The sequence below is a fragment of the Etheostoma spectabile genome, chromosome 7 (genome assembly GCF_008692095.1).
Source record: "Etheostoma spectabile isolate EspeVRDwgs_2016 chromosome 7, UIUC_Espe_1.0, whole genome shotgun sequence".
Taxonomy (NCBI): Eukaryota; Metazoa; Chordata; class Actinopteri; order Perciformes; family Percidae; genus Etheostoma; species Etheostoma spectabile.
The window spans coordinates 17,650,544-17,674,447 of record NC_045739.1 but is presented as its reverse complement, the minus strand read 5'-3'; the positions used below and the strand labels follow the sequence as shown (position 1 = coordinate 17,674,447).

At 39.5% G+C, this 23,904-nt stretch overlaps 1 protein-coding gene across 4 annotated transcripts in view; it reads right to left on the bottom strand.

Moving 5' to 3' along the window:
- The window catches only part of gnb1a (guanine nucleotide binding protein (G protein), beta polypeptide 1a), a 41,853-nt gene that overhangs the window by 2,289 nt on the left and 15,660 nt on the right, over nucleotides 1–23,904 (bottom strand). Inside the window, exons 1-10 of one of the 4 annotated variants that reach the window (XM_032522106.1) lie at nucleotides 13,307–13,469; nucleotides 11,969–12,075; nucleotides 10,043–10,081; nucleotides 9,653–9,759; nucleotides 5,888–5,951; nucleotides 5,305–5,467; nucleotides 4,056–4,122; nucleotides 3,386–3,587; nucleotides 2,872–3,088; nucleotides 553–668 (exon numbers count right to left, since the gene is read on the bottom strand). In XM_032522106.1, the coding sequence (XP_032377997.1) occupies nucleotides 562–668; nucleotides 2,872–3,088; nucleotides 3,386–3,587; nucleotides 4,056–4,122; nucleotides 5,305–5,467; nucleotides 5,888–5,951; nucleotides 9,653–9,759; nucleotides 10,043–10,081; nucleotides 11,969–12,025 (1,023 nt within the window). In that variant the 5' untranslated portion in view covers nucleotides 12,026–12,075; nucleotides 13,307–13,469 and the 3' untranslated portion in view covers nucleotides 553–561. Of the gene's footprint in view, nucleotides 1–552; nucleotides 669–2,871; nucleotides 3,089–3,385; nucleotides 3,588–4,055; nucleotides 4,123–5,304; nucleotides 5,468–5,887; nucleotides 5,952–9,652; nucleotides 9,760–10,042; nucleotides 10,082–11,968; nucleotides 12,076–12,589; nucleotides 12,819–13,301; nucleotides 13,470–23,904 lie in introns of those variants that run through there. The other 3 variants (XM_032522108.1, XM_032522107.1, XM_032522105.1) reach the window with 3 other exon arrangements.

The window sequence follows — 23,904 nt, the reverse complement described above, 5'->3', positions numbered from 1 at the left end:
AAAAACAAACACATGATTTGTTTAGCATTACTCAGCAAAATCACTCAATGGCCAAACAACTGTAATATGTAATATCATAAAATCCAGGTTTGATCATGTGTGCATACTGCTTACTCCAAGTTTGATTAGCAATTACAAATATTCACAAACTGAAGACAAAACAGCTGACACCCTGATTTTACTTTATATTTGTGTTTAAAAGTTTAAGTCCAAAACCACATCACTTCGACAAGAAATGTCTGAAGCTACGACAACGGGAAAAGGCAGATCCGTCAGAAACTGGCAGTGCATGGTATAAAAAGACATCTAACTGGATGAAAGACATTTAACACAGGGGCCCTCAGGTAAGACAATTCCACTATGTGTAGCTGATGTGATACAGTTGGTTTCTCTTTAGGTTTCATATATTGCACCTTCATTCCCAACCCCTAGATGGCAGTCAATGCAACCTCTAGATGGGAAACCATGTGGCAGCCGCTGTTTCTAAACCGTTACACTAACAGCTGTTCACTGTCACACATTGAGGATCGTTCCTCTCAGTTCATCTTTTACCTCGAGACTCTAGTTCCAGATCTTGAGGAAGCTGTCCCAGGACCCTGTTGCCACTGCCATGCCGTCATCGGTCACACCCAAGCAGCTCACCCGGTTATCGTGACCAGCCAGGACACCTGCAGAGAAACCAGAGGCTGAGGCACAGCGACAAACCTGCTCTGTCTGATAGATACCACGTAGTAGGTTGAACTTGAATAACCAATTTACTGGATACCAGCAAATAGTGTAAGTTCATAATTTTTACATTAATGACAGGCCTGTGGAAACCTGATTCCTAAAAGATGAAACATGGGGAATAATGTGAAATAGGGAGGAGGTAAAACAGGTTTCATGGCCTTGTGGGTCCCGATACCTGCCAACCTTTTGTGTTTTGGTTGTTTGGTTCAAACAACAAAGAACAGCATATATTCCAGGTGCCACTAGCTAAACCTTAAGACTTCATGACCCATTGTACTAATAATCAATATTCCATCCATCAACAGTTTAAATAAGTGTGTGTATTTGAAATTGCCAGCTCATATATGGACCTCTTCTGATCCCCAACCCACTATGCAATCAATAACTGTAAAGTATTCATGCCTCCACAGGGACACTTCCCTGCTTGAGAAGGGGACGTTTGCTGCTTATCCAGATGTATAGAAAGGCCCTCTATACTGTGAAATGTACAGTGCCATTATCTAAAGAGTTGCTTTCTGCTCAATAGGAAAATTTAATCAATAAGAAAATAGGTTGGTGTCTCTTCTTCAGTGTGGAGAACTCATCTAGTCAACAGTAATGTGCACAATCCCATCTGGTACAGCAGTTTTTTGGTAAAGGCCATGAAAGTGGTGTTTGTAGGGATGTGCGTGGCACAATGTGAAGCTCAAAGTCTGCTGTAATGTCATGTTTTAAGTAGGGGCACTACAAGAAAATAATGCTAAAACTGCAATCACCAATAAGAGGTTACCATCTTTGTAAATAAATTCATTGTCATGTTGGCAAAATAACAATTACATTTTCAAAGTATTCTGTCAATATTATAATTAAGTATTCTGTCAATATTATAATTTTCTCTGGCAGCAATATTGTAAGTGGACAGGTCTGAATGAGATTTGCATATCTGCCCACTACATTTTTATCACATTCTTCTTTCCAAAATGCTAAAACTCTGGTTTCATTGGGAGCAAGAGTAAACAGGAATTTTCAAGTCCTGACACACATTCTGGACTGAATTGTGGTCTCTGACTTAACCACATTGGTGACGTCATGAGACTTTACCTGAACATGCCCTCAAATGTTCTGACTTGGACCACTCTAGTACAATTAAGTTGTTTTCAAGCCATTCATGTGCAGCTTGGCTTCATGTTTAAGACTTATCTTGCTGGCCGCCGGTTTTCTCGCTCTCTTTTTTGCTGCATTTATATTACACTCTACCTTCATAAGCATTGCGTGTCTTATGTGTTTCTACTGACACGTGATGTTTGACTTGCACCAAATATAGCATTTAGCGTGATGGCCAAAAAGCTAACTTTTGTCCGATCATATCACAAATTCTTCTTCTGCTTTCTTTCCCTGTGTTTTAGAGTTGCCTTCTGGCAGCTACTAGTCCAGATGTCATGTGATTTTTTTTTTTTGTAACAAGCATAAAGCTGCAACTTGTTAAGCAGCCAGGCATGAGTTGTATGATAGTGTCTCCCATCGCAGCCATGCCCTGATGCTCCTTCAGGGGGGCCACAGACCTGTTGGTGGCCGGCCGTATTCAGTGCCTTGAAAGATTTCTTGTATCCTTTCCCTGACTTGTGATACTCCGTAAATGTTTCATAACTATGTTTGGAAATGTTCTGTTGCCTTCATGTAGTTTCTAAAAGGTAATTGACTAACTGGCTGTTTAACCTCCAGATAAAGATAAAAGCAAAACTCTACAGTCACCCTATGATTAAGTCAACCTGTGATTAACGGCTCTTGGGATTTTGGATCTGTTGCAATAAATTAATTAGTTTTTTTAACTCCACATTTTTGACTGGGGCTGACAAACTGTGAAATTTACTGCTTGCTGTTTAGACAGCTAAAAGTGCTACCACTGTAATGGAGCAGGCCTGGAAATATTTTGAGTTTATAATGAACAACAACTTGGAGGTAGAAAATAAACCATGGCTCATTAATAAAAGTGTAAAAGAATGAGAAGGTTTTTGCCTGCGGAGATGCTAACTCACCTAAAATAGGTGTTGTGTTCAATGTCAATCAGACATGTTTTGAATGTGTGTAAGTTCTGGCATGGAGAGGTACATCAGCACAACATGTTTTTCTAGCTCTGCTCTTTAGCACTGTATGGTGGCTTACCTGCACGGTCGGCCTTCAAAGTGTCCCAGACATTGCAGTTGAAATCGTCGTAGCCAGCCAGCAGTAGGCGGCCACTCTTGGAGAATGCCACAGAGGTGATACCACAGATGATGTTGTCATGTGAGTAAACCATCAGCTCCTGGTCAGCACGCAGGTCAAACAGCCGGCAGGTAGCGTCGTCTGAACCCGTAGCAAATGCGTTGCCATTGGGGAAGAACTGCAACAAAGATCAAGGGAGATTTTTCAATGTTGGTACATTTGTGCATTTACCTTTTAGAGTTATTGTAGCATATAATTTACACGCCTTTATTTTATTAATAGTAATTAAATGCGTTATTGTTCTGAGGTTGTTTAACAGTAACAGTAACTTGCCACACCTTTTTCTGTTCTATTGGTCTATAAGGAGTGTAATTATGTGGCACCAAGTCATTTCATTTACTTTTTTCCCCCCAGAGTGCTGCTAGTCACCCCTAAAAGAGTGTATAAAATATTATTTGTGTGTGTGCGCGCTTACGCAAATAGCGTTGATGTCCGACTCGTGGCCAGTAAAGGTCTGTCGGCACATTCCTTCTCTGATGTCCCAGAGCTTAGCCGAGGCATCGCAGGCTCCAGACACAAACAGCCTGGTGTCGGGCGCCAAAGAGAGACTCATGACATCACCGGTATGACCAGCAAATGTAGTTGTCTGCTGACCAGTCTCAATGTCCCACAGAGCACTGCAAGAAAGCAAAAAATAGCATTGTCAAATTACAACTGCAATATGCAAAACAACATCTAGAAACTAAGTGACCCATGCTGTGAATGCTGGGAGCTGTATGACGTCTGTCTAGCTCATGCAGACCCGGCACTCGGGGGTTAAGGTTGGCCTGGATTTTAACGGTAGCTCACCAGTTATAGTAGACAGCGTTGGCTGAAAATCTTATTACTCTAGAGAACTGATATGGCTATTTTTCCATAAATAGTGTTGATAACCGGAAAAAAAATTGACAGGGTGGACTACATGTAGGAACATTTAGCAATATTACAGAAACAAATGTGATAGCCCTGGAACTAAAACTTTATTTGAAATATATAATGCTCAATTATTTGATTAAATTGTGTTAGACAGGTGTTTACTAACTATGTTGATCTTCTGAGGTTGTTGTTTGTTTTGGTGTTGTATTGGGTGCAGTATCACAACTCACCAGGTGGTGTCTCCAGAGCTGGTGACAATCTGGTTGTCATCCAGGAAGCGACAGCAGGAGAGGTAACCTGACAGGAATCACAGAAACACACTGATTGAATAACCAATTCATGATAGACTGTCTTTTATCTCGTATTAATATGTAGAGGCTTCATTTCCTTACTGTCACTACACAGAGGAAGATATTCCAAATTATTATCACACCCTCAGAGAATTCTGTGTGTACTGGGTGTGGAATGTAGGGGAGATGAATTGATTAATTCACTCCCAGAAACAGAAAAAAAGCTGTAGGGTATCTCCCGGGTTATGACTTGCTTCCATAACTCATCCGTTACTAGCTGACAGAGTGTACGTACCCCTCCCTATAGCGAGGGAACTAGAACTAAAATGCTGACACACTTCCTGCATCATGTGACACTGAGCAGATGAATGCTCCTTGCCTAAGAGCTCAACACTTTCATTAGTTTGCGCTGGGATACGGCTCGACCAGCTCCTGTATTTATGGAGAAAGACATGTGCCTGGCATCTCTCAGACATGAAAATAATTAGGCTCACACCAGTACATGACAAAACAATATCACTATCAGACATCAATAATATGTCTGATATTAAGGGTTAGGGTTATTATATTATTATCAATAATATTATAATAACCCTAACCCTTTCAGTATTGGGTATGCGCTCTTCTTTACACAAAGGAAGAAGCAAATTGAAACGTGAGTGTGGAAAGCAAACGGTCTCCAAAAATGCAGTGACTGAGTGCTCCGTGACAATAACATTATGACAACATGACATTTTGTATAAAGCAGTGCACACTGGCTGGCTGAACATGATCCTGCTGGGTATTGTCTATTGATGTTTTACATGTTCCAGTTACTTTTTTAGCTAATGTGTGCAGATCTCAGAATAGATTTAACGTGAATTCGTAAAATCCCTTAAACATATTCAATATTAAAATATTCTTCTGTGTAGTGTTACTTCTAAGCATAGTATGATTATATCAGCAGGGACTACTGGGGGCATTATTCAGTACTACTGAAAAATCCAGACAACTTCTTTTGTTCCATAGCCTACAGAAGCTCCAACTGCAGACACATTCTGGGGGGATACTGAATAGTAAATACTGAGAATCAGTACGAACACGATTTATTGGCAGACTGACCCGACCTTCAACAAATCCTGGGATTGCTCGGTAAATGGGTTAGATTAGATACAAATAAAATACATGCTAATGGATGTGTCCAACCTACCTGTGTGTCCGGCCAGCTCACGGCTGACACGCACATTTCCCTCCCGGGTCTTCAGGTTGTAGATTGAGCAGATGTTGTCCAGGCCTCCACAGGCAACATAGTTCCCAGAGGGGGCATAGGCGCAAGTCATCACCCAGGAGGAGCGCAACGGGATGGCGTGGACCTGGAAGAGAGAAAGAAGATTTAATATTAGATAGCATGTGGTGACAGAAGGGAGAGAGAGATGGGTGGGCATGTGACAAAGTCTGTCCGCAATATTAACTTGACCTTTCAAGGGCAAATACCCACTATAAAAAGCATGACTTGGCACCTCCAAAGACTTATTTCATTATTTTTTAATGAACTCAGCACTTTGCCAATCCAAATGAAACTAGCTGCCAGAAATGGCGGCGTAATGATTACTGCTGACTTAAATTGTTGAACAGGTTCACCTGACAAGCACTTACCAAACCAAGTCTTTTTTTAACCAGATGGAAATCTGGTGATAGTCAACCTTACAATTTTTTTCTGAATGAAGGCTTTTACCTTCCAAAAGTATAAGAAAACCCAATAATTACACAGCACTGAGATTCAGTTCGGTTACCTTGTTTGTGGTGTAGCTGTCCCAAATTATGAGTTTACCGTCCTGGGAGGCGCTGACCAAAAGCCTGATTAAAAGAAAGATAAGATGGCTCAAACTACAGAACAACTTAAAATGATCAGTCCATTGCCCATTTTGGATAGGTACGTCATCATACAACACAAAAAATGTCACCATCCATACCCGTGATGGATACAGGGACGGACACACACACACACACACACACACACACACACACACACACACACACACACACACACACACACACACACACACACACACACACACACACACACACACACACACACACACACACACACACACACACACACACACACACACACACACACACACACACACACACACACACACACACAGAGTTATGTGTTACCAACACTAATGCAAATAACAGTGCTTGACAGTATGTGAGGGCATGACTTTTTCTGTTTGAACATTTTTAATATAATTTTGTTGTGCATTGTTTAACCTCTACAACAGTAAAATAAAAAAAAATTGGATTAAAAAAAAGACAATTGTAATGCTGTATGGAGTTTAAGCAGTTAAATCATGTTTGGTAATGAATAAAAAGCTTTAAATTCTGTATATATGGCAGATACATACGGCATTATTTTAAAGCTGCTGCTATGGATAGTGGTAATCCTAAAATGACAGATCCAGAAAGCTGAGGCATACCGATTAATTTCTGTGTAATTATTATACAATATTAGATACTTTCAAGACCACTTATTTACTTTAAATCTTTTATGTGCCTCAAAAACAACGTGCAGAGCCTGCGTGGTAAGCAGTTATTCTAATAGGAATTGTTATAAACCCTGTTTTGCAGTCTAGAGACCACTCTTACCTCTGTGGCAGTGCTCTGCTATCTGTGTGAATCCAACAAGAGTAACCACAGTGACAGTCCCAAAACACATAGGAACAAGGAAAGGAGTGATCACACCAAGGCATGCAGGGACTATGCAAATCTTAACTACCAGAGTGGCGGGAACGCGCTAACACATGCACACTCCGGCAGATAATGAGCCAGGGACAGAATGGTCTGTGATGGGAATTTTAGTCTAAAAGAAAATCAAGCATAAACTTCCCAGCCTTAAAATGAACACATTTATGTCAAATAATCAAAGTTGATGTCAAAGCAAGAAAAGTACTAACTTCAGATTAGGCTGCACATTAACTTCTGGTGCAATGCGAGCGAGAAAGTGAGTTGTGCGTGTCAGCTGAGAGACAACGATGCAATGCGATTAAGGTGCTCACTTTCTAGTCAAAACAGAGCTCTGACAACATGGTTGTGAACAAACACCCAAGGTTTGGAAAGAGCTGATTTTGAAATTGCTCATCACTCATCAGGTCTGTTTGAGTAACTGTGATGCTGTCAAGTGACATAGTCAAACACAAGGAGGAGAACGTGTGTGTCTGGCTGTGGTTTTGTTCAGCTAAAAAGGGAATAGCACCAAAAGAATAGGGAAAACATTTCAATTTCTTCTAATGTTTGCAGTGCTTTCCATACATAGATTTATTTGTGGCGGTACACCAAAAGGCAGACACAAACGAGGAAGAAAGTCTCGATGGCTAATTTCCAATGGAATTTAGCTTGGAAAATAGCGGTATGGGCACAATTTTGGATTTTGAATTTACATTTTATCAGACCAAAGATGAGACAAGAAGCTAGCGCACCCTGCGGTCAGTCTGTCTTACTGCCTGGTGCCGGTTTCACGTGACAAGCTGTATTCACTTACCGTTTCAAACTTTCGTCAGTAAGGATACATAGCGCTCAAAACCAACACGTAGTAATGTCCCAGATGAGCATGTTGTTTTGTTGTTAAATTGTATTAAAAGCGAGCGGTAATGTTAAATCACCTCTTTCACTTGTCCTAAGGTGCCTTCTAGGTGCTGGATTTTTCTTTAGCAGTGATTAGCTAGCATTTAACAATACTGGGTGGTACAGTTGCTTCAGTTTAGGCTTTTGAAGTTATGGCAAAGAAAAAGTGAAGACTGAGTATATTTGATATCACCAGTTTGTTATGTTTGTTTCTAAGTTTCATACTGTGTTGAATGTGTTTAGAATATGGAGTCACCTGCTCATGTCAAGTATAAAGGGATTGCTTGTTTTATGGGATTGACAAGCATAGTAGGGATTGCTTGTTTTATGGGTTGTTATGACAAAGTAGGGAGTGAAAATGGGATTGAGATAGACATTGCAAAATGTGTTACGCATCTGGAATCGTTTATTAGCTATGTGTGCAAGCTGAATGGACAAACAGTAATAAAAACAGATTGTATTCTGGCCCAAAGATTGAAACAGAATTCTTCATATGGGAGAAAGGACACTATATCATGGAATGCAATTGTAAGACATGATGCTTTTAGAGAAACATTGCAAATAAAGCAACTGTTGCTGAAAAGGAACAGAACACTCTATTCACTTAGGTAATGTCACTGTTTACAACTTTTTCCAGCTGTTCCAGCATAATCTGTTAATATTGGACCACACTAAGGACCAGTAACACCTACACTATTTTCCATTGCACTAATTTTCAAGAAGAAATCTTAGAAGAAAACATTCAACCTTATTCTATACCCTAGAAACACAAATGAAATGTAACAAGAGTAGTTTTGGCTACAGGTTTTGAGTAAAGTACTGACTGCAAGCTGTCGCATGTTATTTTAGTAAGGTGTTGACCGAGTTTTTTGCAAAGGGGTTATTACACCAACAAGTTGATCAGCAGTAACATAACATTTGGGCTACACTTTTTATTTTTGGTGTAAGTATAATACAATAACATTTTACAATTGATAAGATAAAGATTTGTGTAGTTTTTGGATCATTACTGTTACCAATACTGAGAGTACATTTAACTCAATATATTATTGGGTAACAAAGGGAAGTGGAATTAACTAATGGTTTTCCTTCTCAAAAGTGTAAACTCACCACAGACTGACTCCATGGTGCTAAAAATAGCAACCTTAGCCTAGACTATGGGTCAAAACATCTTCATGCGACCTTCTTTCTGGGTGGCTGAATCTCAGCAGGTAGTCTTAATAAATACCCCAACTCCTCTGGGAGGTGAAACATTAACAGATGAAACAATCAAATAGTGACAGTGGGTAAACACAGTGGTAGACGTTTTCTTAGTTATATGACTGGAAGGACGATGAGATGACAGCAGTTTGCAATGGTCTCTCTGTGGACTGATGCAAACCAGCACCACAGTGATTAACTTGTTGGTTGTTGAGAGGTGTGCGGAACTCCAGGGAAAATGCTTTATATGCAAAGAGAGCATCATCTGCCTTGGCAATCTAGCCTAAACACGGTTCTATTGTAGGCTGACTCCATTTTGAGTATTTTCCCTACCCATATACCCCGTCCCCAATGCACACAAACATAAAAGTAAAAACACACATAACCCACAGCACAGTAGACATACTCAAAGATAAAAGACCTATGCATGACCAATGGGCATTCAACAAAATGCATTATCTATTGAGCACTACTGTTGAATTGTTAGTACACTGAGTATATGTTAATCTGATAGATCGCTTTTGACAGATGTGAAGAAAAAGACCTGTTTGTGAATGGAAGACTGAACCATGTGGAATGTCATTTGATTTGACGAGGACCCTCAGGAGAAGTCACTAGCACAAAGACAGTCAAGCTTGCTTTTATATCCATTTACTGTATTTAGGTGAAGGGGCTGGGCTGAAGGAATGAAATACTTAGTTAATGGACGCAATGGAGTTAAATGAGATTACCTCGAGTCAGTGCCCCAGTGCATGGCATAGATTTTAGCCAGATGTCCCCTCAGTGTCCGTCTAGTGCGCATCTGAATTCGGCCAACAGGGTCGATGTTAGCAGTGATCTAGATGAGATTAAAAATGGGAGAAAAAGTCACTTTTAGACTGCTATATACTGTATGTTTGTTATTTGCACTCTTGTATAGTGAGGTGGCATTTCTTTTACTAGTGAATTAAAAGGCACAATTAAAAGATATGACTGACAAAAACATAAGAATGCAGACTTCACATCGTGTACTCAGTATAAACACCACCCACATCCAAAGATCAAAGTTAATTTTAGCACATTTTATAATAGTTAAATAATAAATAATGGTGAGTGAAGCTTATGGTACAAACATTTCTTACCTGAGACAGGGTAGCATCCGCACACGCTTTCCTGGCATCCTGAAACACAACAACCCAGTCAAATGCTGTTTTGGCCCATAAACATCAGAGAATTACCAGGATCTGTGTCGCAACCAATAAACCAAATTGTGATGAAAGTGTACACAAAGTAATGAAAAAGTATGGTTTTGGTACTGGTAATAAAATCTATCCCTTGTATAATTTGTCTCTGTCTCAAAGTGACTGTATTGTAGTTCAAAAGCCAGTGGGCTCTGGAGCTCATTCACTACTAAACCACTGTGCTTTGTCAAAATGGATACGTAATTGTGTTATCTCAGGGTAACTGCATTGTGGCAATAACAGTAACAATTAAAAATAAATAAATGTCATTATGCAACTATAGAGTAATACAAGTGACAAAAATGGCAGCATTTAAACGCTGCATCATAACAATTAAGATAGATATAAATAGAATTAAATAACATTCTCATTAGGTTGCATATCACTTTTATGATGTTAGTGGGAACCACGTATCGGCTTTGGCAAACAGCTTAATGTCGCAGAAATCATCTGTGAAATGTAATACAGTGGCTCATGATAATATATATCCCACTTCTGTCTTTGGTGGCTCATTTACCACATCGTGTGCAATGGCTTCAGCGAATTTGTTCATTTGAGCCAAAGACAATAATTTATATTAACATTAGAGGTGTGTCATGATATTGAAACGGGACGATATTTCTCTTCGAGGTGAAACATCTCACAATTTCAGTACACAAGTACAGAGCAGCAGCCAGCTTGACGGAGACTGGCTTTGAAATTAGCATAGAAGATCAGCCCGTCGGTTCTCCAAAGTTGACGAGTTAACCTTTGCAGAGCGGTAGCGGATTTGTAGTTGGAAAAAAGCTGCCTGCGTTAGAACATTTGAGTCTCTCTCTCTCTCTACCTTCTTTTTTCTTTTCTTTTTAAAAATGAGTCGGAAAGCCAACAGCAAAACCTAATTTTACTTTTAATGATGTTAAAGAGAAATGTTCTCCCCTCGCCTTATAATGGTCATAGTATCTATTTCCTTAATCATTGCTGCAATGTACAAAATGCAGAAGAGGAGAAAAGAGTATCTGTCTCCAGAGTGTTGGTGCAGGAGACGCAGTTTGTGCCCAAAGGTCTCAACTACTGCCAGAAAACGTGGACATGTTCATATTCCTGAAAAAAGAACGTGACCATGTCTCAGGCTGAGCAGTGTGTCATGCTTGAAGAATTTATTTTTGTCAGTCTGTTTGCACTTTGATTTTTGAGAGAACACTACTTTGATTTTGGTTTGCAAAAACTTTTATTTAATTTTACTGTTTTTATTTTACATTTTTGAATTGAGGAAACTAAAGTAGTTTTAATTAAAAGTTAGAAGCTCACGCAGCAGTTACTAGGTCTGTAGAGGTTAATTATACAGGAGAGAAGCCAGTTGTTTCAGTTTGTGGTGAAACCTTTCAAAGTGCTCCTTTTTTATTTTGTGACTTTTGATTGAACAAAAGACGAGACGGAAGTTTCCTTTAAAGTAGTGTCAAAATCTTGTCTCATGCTTGTAAACCCAGTATTATGTATTGTCTCGTGAGCAGAGCGTCTCATCTCACCCTTAATCAACATACTGTCAAGCATTAACATACAATCTCCAAGCACTTAACCTAGACAGACCGGTGTTTTGAAGTACAACAGACAATTTTATCCAGCTGTCTAACTCTGAATGGCTGAAATGGATTTACTTGTGCTATTTCTATAAAACGTCAAGAATGGGACGCTTCAAAATAGGATGCTTCTTCTCAGTGAAACATCTGCTTTCATCAACTCCGGTATGAAATACCTCTAAAGCACACAACTTAAATGACAAAAGATCAATCTGGATTTGTAAACTAACAGAACAAAATAAAAAATAAATAATAAAAAAGGACTTACTCTGATCTGGTTCTTGAGCTGCTCAGCCTCCTGGCGTAGCTGATCCAGTTCACTCATTTTCCTCTGCTAATGGTGTGCTTCGCTCCGCCGCCTAGACTCTTGCTGATCTGGAGGAGACAAGAATGTTCAACATGCATCACCACATACTGCTCATCTCATGTTGTTGGTAATACACAAAATGATAAGTTAAGCAACTTGTAATGTGGACTTTTTTTACATTCAAAAACATTAGGCCTATGTGCTTCGTCTTATGTGATGAATTTATGGACATGGTTACATCAACAAAATGCAGCCGAGGATCAGATAGTGTCTCACAAATCCAATCTGTAAGGCCCAGACAAAGTCGCAAGGAATCACAACAACCCAACACTTTCTAGACAGCTCAAGACTTTTCCTTGCCAGCTTGAAACTGTTACCTAGCAACAAGCACTCAGCAGCTACTTTGGGCTTAAGATAACAATTTTGAGGATGATGTTTAATTTGTTCTCTCTCCCCTTTCAAACAATAGCAACCCCCTTAGGCAAAGATTTGGCCACACTGAGCAGCCATTCTTTAACAGCCAAGGCAAAAAGTTAAAAAAAAATTAAAACATCCACTCGGCCATAAGGGAGCAAAACGTACCCCTGCCTGTCAGTCAAAAGAAGCAAGGATTAAGAGTCCAGATATCAAGAAAGCAGAGAGGCCGACCAAGAGACCAGCTTGGGTTTCTTTGCAGTACTGGAACCCCAAGGTGCTCAGATGATGGGCAGGGACAAAGCTGCCAATGCTCTGGCCTCTGGACTCTTCTCCAATGTCATTTCTGTAATCCTGGGACACAGTTGATTCAGCTTCTCCAGCCAAATCCGGTTAAGACAAAACCTGCTGATGATCCTAAAAGCAGTGGCTATCCCGCTGACCCCAATCCTCTGGTTGACGCTCTTAGCACTGACCCTTTCACTTCGCATAAAAAGACAAATTCTACTAAAAAGAAAAATAATATTGTTACAATTATTAACTGGCTTCCAGGCTTGTAGACATGTTGGCCACTGACGGAAGAAGTGTAAGTGGCATCGTTACTTTAGGTGTCTTTAAGTCACAGCAAGTCAGCAGACCACAACAGATGTCCACTGAAACCTTAAACTCTAAAATGATTTAGAATTTCAGTGATTGTATACAGTGAAGTAAATTAAGAAACTGTTCTCCATTGATGCTCTCTCCTCTTACTCATTTCAAAGACCAACTATCCTAACACTTTTATAAAACTAAATCTCTTTACAATGTAGGAAACACTAAGTAACATAACTGTCCTGTCAAATACAAGCCAACTACAGTACCATTTGCACTGCAAACACACCTTACCTCCCTGTCTCTCTGGGTTTCGATATAGGTCCTATAGGAGTGTTGAGACCTTCTGAATGAACATCCTATCCTTCAAATGCCTGACATCCCAGTAGCTACCTGTCACCTGATTGGCCAGCGCTGCTAAATGGGTCTGCATCTGAGCAAGGCGCCTTAACCCCTAATCTTGGTGATAAAAACATCTCATGGTAATATCACGGGCTAATTCTTGTTCTTGCTAATTCTCTCAAATTTACGAACCTGAAAACACCAAACTAACAACTGAACATTTGTTAAAGTTGTATTGCGCTAAAGCTATATTTCACTTTTGATGAAGTCTAGGTTAGGGTGATTCATATACACTGCAGTGTATAAATAACTCACACTCCTACCGCTGACAATTCTTCATTTGTGCCACATTATTACATACATTGCAGCTAAAATAACCTCTAAAGCCTCAAGTTTGTTTAAATTTTCTGTATTGTTGCCTAATTCCATGTTTTGCAAAGGGCCACAGATCCCACTCCTACTAACGTAATTTCTCCTGTTGTAGCGTTTTCCCATTGCGGAGAACTATGAGGGTGGAGTCTGCAGTGCTACACGTTGCTGACTGGTCACACAAGCCTTGTTGCTGCTACAGCCTGTAAACCGCATCCATTCAGTCTGCAAGCAATCGCCGGCTGTCCTAGCTTCAAATGACAATGCGTTAGAGAACACAATCAGTATACCAGTATAGTATATAGTATAGTACCAGTATATAGTATAATATATCAGGAGAAAATCAAATATCAATATTTCTGACCAAATACCTCGATATCGATACTGCAACAATATCGAAATGTTGACTATTAGTGCTTTCACAATATATTTACACAATGAGATTTTTGATAATTAATCATCAGTAATGTGGATATAATGACTAAGTGGGTAGAGGCAAATAATAGAACAGTTACAACAGTCTGGTATGTTCAGGAAATGACATAACTTTCCTGTAATGCAGCCTTTAAAACCAGGAAAAGACAACGCTTATGCCATTTTACAATATCCAAAATCTAAGACAATATTTAGTCTCATATCTCGGTATAATACTAATATACTGCCCAGTTCAAGGTTGTCTAATTGATGAAATCAAATCATAAAATAAGGCAGTAGTCTTTACTGTCAATTAGTATTATTATTATTAGTAGTAGTATTAGAGGTGTGATTCAGAGGACTCTCTTTTTCCCTTGTGCTGCTGGTGGGAGAGTTGAAACCACTGGCAGCCAAACAGATAGAGCCTTGACTTCGCAGCCTTCTCATTCTGCTAGTTATTTTTAGAGAGGTGGTGGTGGGGGAGGAGGAGGAGGAGAAAGAGGAGGGGAGCAGACTTCACATTTTCCAGCCACTCCTATCAGCTCCGACATCTCGAGCACAACACAGTGACAAGGAGAGAGGAAGTGTAATTTGACTCCACACATACACACATCATTGGTATTTCTCTTTGCCATACGACAATGATCAGGCATGCACCATTCATTTTCACACCATACAGACCGTTTAGTGGGCTGAATACGATTCTAAATCAGTACATTTCTGTAGGTGTTTCTTTACACACGGCACAAGAAGTGAAAAAAAAGCAAGTTCACTTCTCTACAACACTTAATTTCACAGAAAGGATTGATACATAATTCTAACACTTTTAAATAGTAACTTGAATTAAATCTATCTAAAAATGTGATTTACAAAAAGATGAAAAACAATGTTCATAGTTCTGAAACCATAAATGTGTAGTGTTGGAAAAAGGACAAGACTTTTTAGACATTGTATCTGCAATAGCATCACCAAACACATACAGTGGAGATCTAATGATTGAGGACACTTTTAATCTCCAACATTTGAAAAAACAAAATACTAAATAAATAAATACATTTAGTATAAAAAACAAACATAGGGCAGCAGGTGTAAAGGGATATGAAACCACAGGATGGTCTAGTGGGGTTTACAACTAGATTTTTGGGGTAGACTCCACCCTGATGACATAAGGAGTGGGGTAGGCAGTGAGGTGTTCTGGTGCACAAGAGGATAGAGGCAAGCTAGAGGACAGAGCCAGATTAAACTAATGAGAGTGAACAAGCAGAGGACAATTGGGAGGGGAGCTGCTAATTAACCCCTTGGTGAACGGGAGCAAGGCTCGGTAAGATTCCCAGCATTAAAGGCTGGACAGAGGAGACCTAAACTTACTTTGCCTTTCCAAAAAATGGCTTTTTTTATCTGGTTCTCAGCCAAATACTCTACAAATAAGCATACAGTACAAAGCACTGTACACTGGAGTCATAAGGAGTACTAGGAGTCAACACAGAAATATCTACACAATATATTAGCATTTTAGCAATATTTGAATGATCATCTAGGCTGATGTGACATGACTGACGAGCAGAACAAACAACATCAAATGTTAATTGCCAGTGTTGGGGTTTTTAATAGCAAATTTCCCCTTGGAGTAATGTTCTTTTTCCACTCATTGCACCATATTTTTAGATTAGACCCACACTCAGAAATTTTGTCATACCTTATATATATATACTGAAATACTAGTCCTGATTAATTCGTCTCATTGTGTAGGCCAGAGGAAGCAGGCAAAATCTTCTGTAAAGTCTAAATCTTTTTTTTTTTACAATTAACTTATTATGAAATAGATGTAGTCACATTGAAGCATGTGTCCAGCATTTTAAGCAAACAGGAATAACACCAAAGTACACATCTACCAACAGTAAACATGTAAAAACACCTTCATAATAAACATTTTAGTGACATTTGCTGACAGGCTAATCTTGATGCTGAAAAATGTTGATATTCCAGTGTTTCTAGCCAATCGCGATTTTGGGCGTACAGTAAACGTTTCTATGGTAACATCAAGTTACCAGTTGAACCAATCAGAGACATTGCTATTACACTTAGGATTGTGGGTACTGTAGTCTTTTCTCTATAAGATCGCAGACAAAAGGTTGATTTCATACAGACTCCTGTCTTCTACAGGAGAAGAAACTTCTCTTGTAAACAATTCAATCATAAACACATTGATTGTATAGACATGAATGATAATGACACGTCTATACAATCTATAGCTAGGAAAACAAGACAGAGTTAAACCCAATTCACAATTGTTCAAAACACAAAATCGACTAGAACATACATTTGAACAATCAATTAAATAAAGTAAAATGGTAACCTGGGTTGTCTTTAACTTAAATTTAAATATTCATTAGTAACAACCTAATCCAGAAAAGGTTTCAGAGTGAGGGCGTCAACGTAACCATTAGGGCTATAACGATATAAGATACGAAACCGAATGCGCGACACTTAACTCCACAAACGCTGGGAGAAGGCAGAATCGTGACACACCCCTTCAAACTCCCAGAGTTATCATTCCTGTCCAGATCACATCGCGAGTTGCGTTGTTAAGCTCCGCGACACATGAAACCATATTGATGAGGACCAGCGAGTTAAATTGGCCGTCTGAGAGTAGGCTATACCAGGCAGACACACTGCTGACAACCTGCAGGTGGAAGCGGTGAGGACAGGTTTGGACATACACACCGCAGGCCGCTGTGGACTTGTGTCAGTCCCGCAAGCTGTTCAGGAAAGTGGCTGCATGTGGCCAACAAAACATCAACACAAGCCTACAGCTATCCACGGACACAGAGTGCGGAAAGTGTGTTAGAGCCTCCTGGGTAGGCCTGCATGATTAATCGTTAAAAAAAACCTTGATTAATCTTGATTGACCCTTCTCAAGATTTCATTTTTGAAATGAATTTGATTTCACGATTTAATTTTACGAGCAGAGTGCATTACAAACGCTACTACTTTCTTTCTTTAAACAGACTGTATACAACAGGTTTTAAAGTGCTCCCAAGCGCTGCAATGCTCTACATTCTCTTTATTGAGGCCTCTATTTCTACAAGCTTGTGGTGATGCACAACGTGCTATAGGTGCCAAAAAAAATCTCTGTTTGGTTTGTTTAAAATTATCGAGTAAACGACTTTAGTTTTCGTCTTTGCCAATGTCTTTAATAGTGCAAATAACGTTATAGCTTCCCGACCATGACATTTCCCGTGGACGTGTCTAGTTTCTGACTGGGAACCAGAAATTCCGACATTCCATGTAAAATTGAACATTGAAACAAACAACTATCCTGGCCTCAGGGCGGTACCGAAAGTTGGAAGAAAGCGGCAGAGTCCTATTTGATTATGAGTGTCTTGCAGTGTAAGGTGGTAAATATGTGAACAGTTTATTATAGGAAAACATCCCACGAAGTTGAAAGTAGTCTACATTTGAGAAACAAACACAAGGAGGCTAACCTAGCTTACCTTAACAAGGTAAACCAGAACATCAAGCCCCCTTTCCCCCGAAAAGGAAGCAAACCCCGGCAACGTTACGAGCATGGATGAATGGATACCTAGGGCCAGCATGACGGAGACAACCGCAGGACAGAGAACACTACAGGTGTTCTTTCACCGGCGACCCGATAGCTGGTTAGTATATACGCAGGAACACCATAAGGGGGGTGTGGGTTAATATGTGGATTAATACTGGGATGTCTACTCGCCTGTGTGAGTAGATTGACTTCAAAAAGTTCAACACTTTATTCGAACCAAAGTTAAAAACACCTGGAGATGTCTGTCTTCTTTAGTCTGTCGGCTGTTTAGGTTTTTCTCCTGAAACACGTCAAACACATTCTGCACTCACTGCGGCGTCTTGTGTTGAATGTTTACATCTCTGTGCTCATAATCATATGTACATTGTTTGTACTGGTATTACTGTTGAATACATATTTCTAAAATTGTATGATGTTTTTGTTGAGTTATTACACCATGCTTTTTCCAGACCTTTTCAAATCCCCTGACTAACAACCCATATTACAAACAGAATAAAACTAATAACTAAACTAAAACTAAGCATTTTCAATGCTTCAACTAAACGTACAAACCCGCTTTAAAAACTAATTAAAACTAAACTGAATTAGAAAGCAAAAAGTCAAAACGAAATAAAAATAAAAACTAATGAAAAATGCAAAACTTTAACAACCGTGGTTTGGTACTGGCAATTTGTTTTGTCATGGTAAAACAAAATCTCAAAATTCTTTTGGAAGGCTGGCTGCCAAAAATCCCACTTATTAGCTAATTAATTAGCCTGAGTTAAACAGTGATCAGTAAACAGAAGGTAGTGGCTTGTGTCTGGTGTGTGCGCCACGGTTTATGAGTTTGTGTATCGGCCTGCCCCCATTTGGCAAGTGTTAATTTCGGACCCTGCACAGTAGTGTCAAACAGCAGCCATTTTTATTTACTTTTTTAAATGTAAGAGAACTTGACTGAAGAAGAATTTTCAACATGCTCAAATCGTCTCCACCATGGAGTTTAGTTCTGTTTTTGTTTTTTCAACAATATTTAGTTTACAAAGAAAACACAAATGTTCTAGCTTTGGCTATTTATTTATTTTACATAGGTATGTTGTTAATAATTTGCATAGTTGATATTGTTCTTTGGTGTTCAGATTATACAGGCTTTTCAAATGTTATTCAATAAAAATATCTTCTAAGAATCAAGGTTTGTATTGATTCATGGGTCAAAAATTGTGATATGAACCAAATCATGGTTTGGTGGATCGTTACAGCCCTAGTACCCATAGAAACGCTCAACAGTTAAGTAAGGTTAAAACTCTAAAACCGATAAGAGTTTGTGAACTAAGGAGCTCTCAAAAAAAACAAATTGTAACAAGGAGTTTGAACAGATTCACTTTGACTGAGCCGCTTCGGTTTTAAGATAAAGTTGTCCTTAAGTGCGAGTTTCTGTTTGGTGGAATCTTCAGCTTAATATTTTTCTTTACATATTGCCAAGTTGTAAGGGAAGATGCACAGCCATGTATGTAAGCACACAGTAGTATTCCAAAGGTGGGATGGAGATGGTGAATAATTTACGCCCTCCTGCTTGGATACCAGCTGCCCAACCCCTTTCCTTCATGAGGGCTGCATCCCATCTCCCCGGTCTGATTGTTGCTGCTAACTAGCTTCTCTGTGGGATCTTATGTTCTAGTACTTTAGAGTTCAATTTAGATTGTGGTTGATTTGCCGCTCCTAGAAACATACAGTATGTGTTAAAACAGGGTATGGATGGCACTGGTTTCTGTCAGTGGCTGGGCAGTGCCTCGGCTACTGCTGATCTGTGTCAGCAGGCTGCCTACATCTTAATACGAGCACATAGCCTCTCTGAGCAGGCGTTTCCTTGTTAAGGGTGTTTCCCTAGCTGTGCTAGTCTCTCTCTTCCCTTTGTCAAAACATTCAGCGGATGTGGCGACAGCACACACACTTTACAAATACACTTGCTCTGTGGTTTCTGCTACTACCATTGCACTTGGCAGTGTCCATCCAGGCTTTGAACCAGGCAATGTAATCAGCTGCGTTACAATAACAGGTTACATAGGACATCCTGACAGTAGGCTAATGCTAACTGACAAATGTAGGGATGAAATCAGAGAGAAGAATGGAGGATCAGCAGGAGGTGCTGTGTGTGGTGCTGCAACACCAGAGGACAGGCTGGCACTTCACTCAAAATTAGGTCAGTGACATAGATTATGCTTAATCCATGCTGTTAAATATTCAAGACTGATTAAATGCAAGAAGCCAGGAATAAGTCAATGAGTATACTGAGGGAAAATGCCATGCGACAAGTCACTTTGCTGAGTGTCCATTACCGAATGAAAGAGGGAACCAATAGGTATGTAACAGTAACCTCGATTAAAATGCTGGTCAAATCTCGGAGGAGGGGCTGGTCCACCTTAATGGTCAGTCCACCTTAAAGAGCCAAAGTTAACATCGGAGCCAACACCCTTCACTTTAATCAGCAGGTGGCGAGCAGTACATGGGAAATTGACGCTGGAATCTTGAGGAGTTGTAGCATTTGTTTACTGACAAATGGCTTAAACTGTACACACATTGCACTGATATAGTCACAGCTACGACGTTACTGCTTACTTCATACTTAAAGGAACCCGCCACCATTTGTTGAAATAGGGCTTATCATGGCCTCACCTAGTTGTAGATAGGTGGCCCAACGCAGTGTAGCGTAGTGAATAGAATCATGTTGCCGGTTAGCGTGTTGTAAGTAAAAGTGAGCCCAAAAAAAAATTAATTACTTCTTGTGGCCTGCGTATTCACAATGAGTACAAATAGCAATGCATATTAAGACTAGACGATTTCCTAGGAAGATACTGACTTGGGACAGTGCTTCCACACAATGTAGTCCCAAATCAATTTCTGCAAATCATCTAGTCTTAATCTGCATAGCTATTTGTGAATAGTGTTTTCTGCTGGAGATGGTAAGTCCCTTTGATGTGGACTTTGGGCTTCTTCACTTTGTAAACCCATTACATACACAAAAAGATATATGAAACAATAAAAGGAAAGGAAAAACGCATAATATGAGCTCTTTAAAGGGAGTTTGCTACTCTTATAACACATTTCTAAAAAATACTTTTTTTAAATTCCCAGATGCTTGGGCACGGCAGAACATTTATCGACAATGATCTGTTCTGCAACACTGTACTGTGCACGTGCCTGGTTTCATTTAGAGTTAAACATCCAACTTTTTAATCATAACAGGAGTTATCTCAGATAGACAGAGTAGGTCTAGACCATAATCTATAATTTACAAAGATATATGGCCCAAGATGTCTGTGAAACACATACAAATCTGAAAGTAACAAAGTCTTATCCTTGAGCATTCATGATGCGAATACGCATATCAGAAATCTACTGGATCTCATTCTGGCTTAAACAAGCTATGAAAAGCTGTTTTATGTGCCGTTTTCAAATGTCAATTTATAGCTAAATGGTCACACACATTGTACCTAGGTCAAAGCCAGAATAGTAAAGTGGCAGCTGGCTCTAAAACCCTATTCCTGGCTCACAATGGGACTGCACTTTCAGGTCTTGATGCAAGTGGAATGGCTTTTATAAAAAGCACTCTGTCTGGAGAGAAGCCATCTCATTTATTCTTCTCTCAATCTATCTTACCAACCAACCAACCAACCAACCATCCATTCATCCATCCAGTGGAAAAAAACACACTGCAATATTTAAAAGCCCTGTGTTCTCTCACTTCAGTAAGGCAAATCTCATATAGTGCTCAGCCCCTCTAGTCTATAAAGTACTGAATCAAACCATTGACTAGCTCTAACTACCAAACTGGCAACATTATGATCATTCAAAGTAACGTCAAATGTAACAGTTAGCAGTTTAAAATCAGTAAGCTGCTCCGATCCCTTTGTGATGAATCCTGTTGGCTGATTGATGCAATCCATTCCTGAGGTGGAACACACCTCTACATTTGTGGTCTTCGTTTAAAAAAAATGCATTAAAACTTAAGGCTGGGGATGGAGAGATTATGTTCAAATTCTGCCCAAAACCTTTACTGTAACCCTACTTAGGCCAAATGGGCACTTTGAAGTTGGAGGAAAAATACAACAATCAGATCATATTGGCATTGGCAGTTACTTCATATGACTGATTGCAATATATAATCCCTGGTAGAAATTTAACTTACTTCAGTTTTAATTTTCCGTATTTAAAGATATCCAATTTTTAGTGCTGCAAAACAGAGGCAAAATGATACTTTAAGTGCATGCGCACTTTTGGTCTGGTTGTTGGGTGAGGGTCTAAGTGCTGTAGGGAAGTGATGCATGGTAAATGTAGCTGAAACACAACCAGGTCACAAAGAAAGCATGAACAGGGGGGTTGATGATGCAGTAAGAGAAGACAGAAGGCAATTGCTCCTGGACATTTCTTAAAAGCTCTGCTCAATCTTAGTCACTTTGTCATTCTCTCCAACACACTTTCTACAGCTTGGTGGTCTTCCACAAAACAGGAAGCAACTACAGCGGTGTGGGGAAGGAAGGGAATCTTTACTCTCCCTACATTGGGAAGAATTGTGTTTATTTGCATTTAGAGCTGAGAAGTGAGATACAATCACAAGTGGTCACTCAAGACACCGGTATGAACTGACATTTAAAGCTGTCTACTTGTGATTGAATCACCAAAGAGGCATGTTAATGCCAGGTCTGAACAGGGCCTGAGAGACTGCCGTGAGAATGCAAAGTGTGCTGATTAGCACTGTGTCGTGTAGTAATGGCCACACCTCCTAATGTTATACAGCAGGCAATGAGCAAAGGTTGACAAACTGTGGAGTATGCCTTTAAACACTGTCCTAAGAATAGGTTTGATTTAAAATCCTTATGGGTCTTAAGAAGAATGGCTGAATTGAAAATGAATAGCCTTGGGCCCCATAACCCATTTTGCTCGATTGAAAGTGGAGCAAAATCCTGGGGCGTCAAAATGAGTATGCATAAACTAACACTGTTCTGATCATGATGTTCCACTGAATCGGGTTCAAAATTCTTTGACAGAAAAATTAAAAAGCACATTTCAGCTAGTTTCTAATTTGAAGAAGCTGCCTTTACCTTTTCCCTGAATAGTTTTGGGTGGAATGTGGTGCCCTCCATTCTGTTGTAAACAGAGTGGAATTGTACCAGAAAGATAGTTTCATTATTTAGTTAATCAAGGCAACTCAACATTTGGCCACTGAAACATACATTTGTTTTAGGAGGTGTGAGAAAAAGGAAATCGCAATTCTCAATACTATCGAATCACAATACTTATAGAATCGAAATAAATGAAAACCGCAACACAAATCGGCAACCATGTATTGTGAAAAAATGAAATTGGCACCAAAGCATATCGTACCTGCCCTACTTCATATGCTTTCATTTGATGTGATATCATTTCAGTCATAGATTAGGAGGGGCGAAGGGCTGGCTTTAGAAAAAAAAGCTTTTCATAGGATATGCTGTATGCGTGAGACAAAAACCTTTCCACATCAGCGGACTTGGAGCCAGGGCAATAAGAGTATGGTGAAATCCTTTTCCTGAACAACCGTCACACAAGACTAAAATCTTCAGAAAAAGTATGTACAGTTTATTACACAAGGCAAAGCTACTTTGCTTCTGTAGTTGAAAGTATGCTGATCAGTGCAATGCTAACTCCTCTTTTTTTCCCTCTTTATGGAATGTTTATTAGGCTCAAGGTTGTAGGTATGTTGGTGACTAACTGTAATGTAAGTATGAATGGTATACGTCAGGGTTAAACAATAAGGGTTGTCTGGTTGTCTTTTTTTTTTTTTTTTTAAAGGTACTTTAAATAAATATATTTTCAAATTAGATACAGAATTAGACAATACGGTTAATATCGATATGGCTTCTATAAAGCAGTGTCTGCTTGCATTTCTCCTCTCACATTCTCTGGGCAACCCCGCCCCCACTCACTCACACGCTCTCCTGCAACGTGCAATACATTTGCATACAGTGTTAATTCTGGACTCAACAGTAACGGTTGGCAACCGCATTGAGTCAATTGGCAACTGTTTCGTGGTCTCTGGTCGCCCCCTTTGGCAACATCCTGTTTAAGATTTGTGTTGGTTTGAAAAAAATAGGTAACAAACAAATCAAAACTTACAAAATGGAACATTTATTTCAAAAGAAGTCAATATTTAGGGGTCCAAGCCCGAGGATGCGTGCACCGCAGTAATCGCAAG